This window comes from Triticum dicoccoides, chromosome 4B (genome assembly GCF_002162155.2).
Source record: "Triticum dicoccoides isolate Atlit2015 ecotype Zavitan chromosome 4B, WEW_v2.0, whole genome shotgun sequence".
NCBI lineage: Eukaryota > Viridiplantae > Streptophyta > Magnoliopsida > Poales > Poaceae > Triticum > Triticum dicoccoides.
Genome location: NC_041387.1, coordinates 615137280 through 615141458, shown reverse-complemented (window position 1 = coordinate 615141458; position 4179 = coordinate 615137280). Strand labels below are relative to the sequence as shown.

Below are 4179 nucleotides of genomic sequence, written 5' to 3'. Positions count from 1 at the left end.
GAGCTTGATCCCGACGCCATGAACCGAGCAGTCTAGTCGCCGCCAACGAAAACCCTAGATCGATCTGCCAGAGAAACCACTATAACCAAGGCCGGGTAAGGTCACGAGGGGCCTCCCTTGATCAGCCCGAGTCCAGGGGATCACCAGCAGGTTCGATCGGGGAAAAGAAGGTAAGATCCGGCCGCGGCGCCGGAGTATGTCGAAACCCTAGGCTATCGCCGTCGGGGAGAGAAAACTCGCCGAGAGAAAACAACTCACGGACTCGCCGAGAGAAAACTCATATGTCCAACACAGATGAAAAGGCAAAAAGAAAAGAAAAAACGATAATGGGCCGGTCGCACCACTAAAACAGGTTGATACTCCAATACAAGACATCAGCGATCGTGAACCTTATAAAGCTAGAAACGATCGAACGAGCAGGGACAACGATTGAGCTGAGTTTTAGCGGTACCCATTTTTGTTGCTTGTAACCGAGACTCTGGCGGGCATGCAGCTTACGTTTCCGGAGAGGTGGGGCTCTCTACACTCTCCACGCATGGTGCCATGTCAATGGGGACGAGCTCGTAGCCGACAACGCCAGTCTCCTTCTCGCACAACAACACAGCACATCTCCTGGCTGATCGTAGCCCATGCCCGGTCAGCGCTCGGTCAGCTTTGACTTGGGTCAAAACCGGCTGACTAGCCCAAAACCTAGACCAGGGCTGTCTTTTAAACTTTCTAGTAAATTGAGGGTGCAATACGACCAATTTTAAAGACAAAGGTTGTAAACTGACAGGAATGGTTAATTCAGGGTTGAAATGTGAACTTTTTTCTTAATTAAATCGTGATACACTCCGAGACCACCACTAAGCCAACAAACTCTCACGGCAAATGCAACGAAGTCTTAGGGCATCTTCAACGGCGACCGGCAAACCACCCGCATCCGTCTAGATCGCATTGTCTGGATAACAAACGCCATCAAACGCGTGATTGTATTAGTCATCCGGGCGGTCCTGACGCGTTTTCTACCGTAAATCGGAGACAAACGTGGAGAGGCTTTGCGAGAGTCCGGACACGCAAAACATCTCTTTCTGCCCTTAGCCCACCCAAAAAAAAAAGACGGAGCCCGTGCTTTTGTAGCATCTCACATTGTTTCCGCGCCAAAATCCCTCACTCTCTTCTTCCATCTCCTGCCGCTCTTCGCCCAATTCCTACTCTTTTTTCCCACGGACTCCTTCCTTCCGCAGCCGACGCATGGGACCGTCGAAGAACATGTTGGATATGAAGCCCGCGGAGGTGCCGAAGGATCCGAGAATCACGCTCGTCCGGAAGATCAACTCGGCTACGCGGCAAACTCGCCGCATCAAAGCGAAAGCCGCAAAGAAGGGGAAGCTCAAGAAGCGATGGGCCTGAAGGTGGCGTTAGACGTGGAGGTCGTGACGGACGGGCGTTCGTGGCGCCCGTCGCGGGCGTCGTACGCGCCCACAGTACAGACGGCGCCGTGGCCGAAGCTTTACAAGGCTTCGTACTACTACGCTGCTAAGCAGCTCGAAACACCCGCCAGTACGGTGCCTTACCTTGTCGACGTAAATGTGGCGCCGCTATTCTCTGACGTAAACGAATTCGAAGTTTAAACCGTAAAACACAAATGCATTCAGACACTGACACATCAGCTGTATTGTACCATACAGTTGCGAGGGGCTCATGGTTCGGTCCATGTCAGGAGGAAAGCCGATTCGAAGACGGCGCGGTCATACAGAATCGGGGCGACGCCTCCGCGGCGACCGCCGTCAACTCGCGTGACCTCATCGAGCGCGCTGCCGATCCGACCTGCGTAGCCGGAGCATGCTCCGATGAACTGCTCGCCGTGTCCCACTGCCGCCTGTGCCTTCACCAAGTATTGCTGAATGCACTGCATCTTTCGGGCGAACGGTGCGCGGTCGAGGCACACGTACACCTCGCCTGTGGGGAATCGGCGGTCGGCGTCGAACGGTGTGGCGTGGCCGTAGAGCTCGGCGATGGCCGCTCTCGCCGCCTCGCGGTTTGGGACCTCTAGGATGGGCGTCAGGGAGAGCCGGCGGAGGGCGGAGACGACGGCCGCGTAGGGCGCCCAGCTGTGCGCGGCGGCCATGTCCACGGACATCCTGGGCGTGTAGCCCGGGACGCATGCGAGCATGGCGCGCGAGGCGGCGGCCGCCGTCTGGACGACGCAAGGGACGGCACGGGTGGCCATGGCGCCGTCGCTGGTGCCAGGAGGAGAGCGCCTTGCAGGGCGGTGGATGGGTTCGGAATCTTCGCTCTCGCTGCTGCAGGCCGGCATATATAAAGACCACGGGATGCCGGCCATCGAGGAAATAAAACAAATGTGGGTGGTGATTGCTAGGAGAGCGTTCACAAATGGGATTGCGAAGATCACACGATCAAATCAAAACAATGAAGATGCACCGAGTCAAAAATATTTAGGGCCTCTTTGATTCGTAGAATTTTGAAAACGTAGGAATAGGAAAAGTATAGGATTGGAGTGGCATGCCCACTTGAATCCCATAGGATTAGCAATGAGTGTTTGATGGCACAGAAAAAACAAAAAAATTGTAAAAAGAGGTCGGAGTGGATGTTAGATTTCCTATGAAATGTAGTATAAAAGATTCCATAGAATTTTTTTTTATGGGATTCAATCCTATGAATTAAAGGACCAACATAGGAAAAAATCCGAAGGATTTCAATGCTCCAATAATCCTATAAAATTCCTTTGAATCAAAGCAGCCCTTAGGGTTCCTTTAATTCAAAGGAATTCTATAGGATTTCTGAAGGATTGAAATCCTTAGGAATTTTTCGTATGTTAGTCCTTTGATTCATAAGATTGGATCCTGTAAGAATTTTTCTATATAATCTTTTGTACTACAACATTTTATAGGAAGTTTAACATCCACTCCAACCTTTTTTTATAATTTCTTTGTTGTTCAAGTGGCATTAAACACTTCTTGCTAATCATATAGGATTCCAGTTGGCATGTCACTCTAGTCCTGTAATTTCGCTATTCCTACATTTTAAAAATCCTGCGAATAAAATAGGCCCTTAAATTAAAGAAAAAACAACAAATAGCACCATCGTGGCCAACAAAATTTTAACAACCAACACCATTTTCCGCCCTTGACAACCCACCAACCATGAGAAAGGTATAATTTAAAAGCAACACCTTCAAAAATAATGGCGCACCGGCCACGTTGCCGTCGAATCCAACCATAAAAGGGTCAAATTTTGGGTTTCACCCCAGAGAACACATTTGAGTACATGCCAAAGCAATCCCTTCAACACCGCCCGTGAGCAGAGGAAGCGCCTCCGTTTTTAAAAGGCCCCATATCGACTCTGTTCTTTTCTCAATGGCATGGGCCTGCATGCAGAGTTAATTGAGCGTGGTGCTGCCAACGGGTTCCAAAGCTGCAGGGAATGGCTAGATTAATTGATTGTGGGCTGCATGCATGAAGCTATGCGAAGCTGGATTGCTTTGAGAATTTAGGGCTTGTCTGGGACTGCTATGCTTCATCAAAATCAGTTTCACTCCATCAAATCCACTTTGTAACAGTTTCATACAGAAGTTGTAGCACTACCGAAAAAAATGTCTGGCTTGCATGCAGCTCCAGCTTCAAGAATGTAAATTTGGATGGAAAGGATCTATTTGATTGGTTGAGGGGGAAAGAAACGAAGGGGTATCCACTTACTGGTGGCAGTGGTGGATAATTTTCCCTCAACTTCAGCTTTTAGAGTTTTTTGGAGCACCCTCTGAAGAGCTTCATAAAAATTTAGGAGTTGTACCCATATTCTATTTTTTTTGTGGAGCGGCATATCGTGGAGTTACCCTGTTTGACTTGTATTTTCCAGAGCGAAGCTGAATATGAAGGAGCAGAACACTCCCAAACAAGCTCTTAATCATGCATAGAAACCGAAGAATTAGGGCTTCTTTCCAGAAATTAATTGTTGCATCTTGGTATCTGCGTTTTGGTCGAGAGGTCTAATAAACCCGGACGGAGGGAGTACATGGTTAGTGGCATAGCCAACTCATTGGCCTAGGGTGGTCCATTAGTCAAATAGTCATATAATTCTTTTAAAAAAATACACTGGTCCAATAGTCAAATAATCATATAATTCTTTTTTTTAAAACTACACTATACATAAACGCTGGTCCATACATGCCCTAGACAC

At 48.8% G+C, this 4179-nt stretch overlaps 1 protein-coding gene across 1 annotated transcript; it reads right to left on the bottom strand.

Moving 5' to 3' along the window:
- Positions 1–1681: 1681 nt before the first annotated feature.
- On the bottom strand, positions 1682–2249 carry LOC119294032. Its single transcript, XM_037572311.1, has one exon. It carries the CDS (start codon positions 2210–2212, stop codon positions 1682–1684), a length of 531 nt encoding a protein of 176 aa, XP_037428208.1. The 5' UTR covers positions 2213–2249.
- Positions 2250–4179: the final 1930 nt, after the last annotated feature.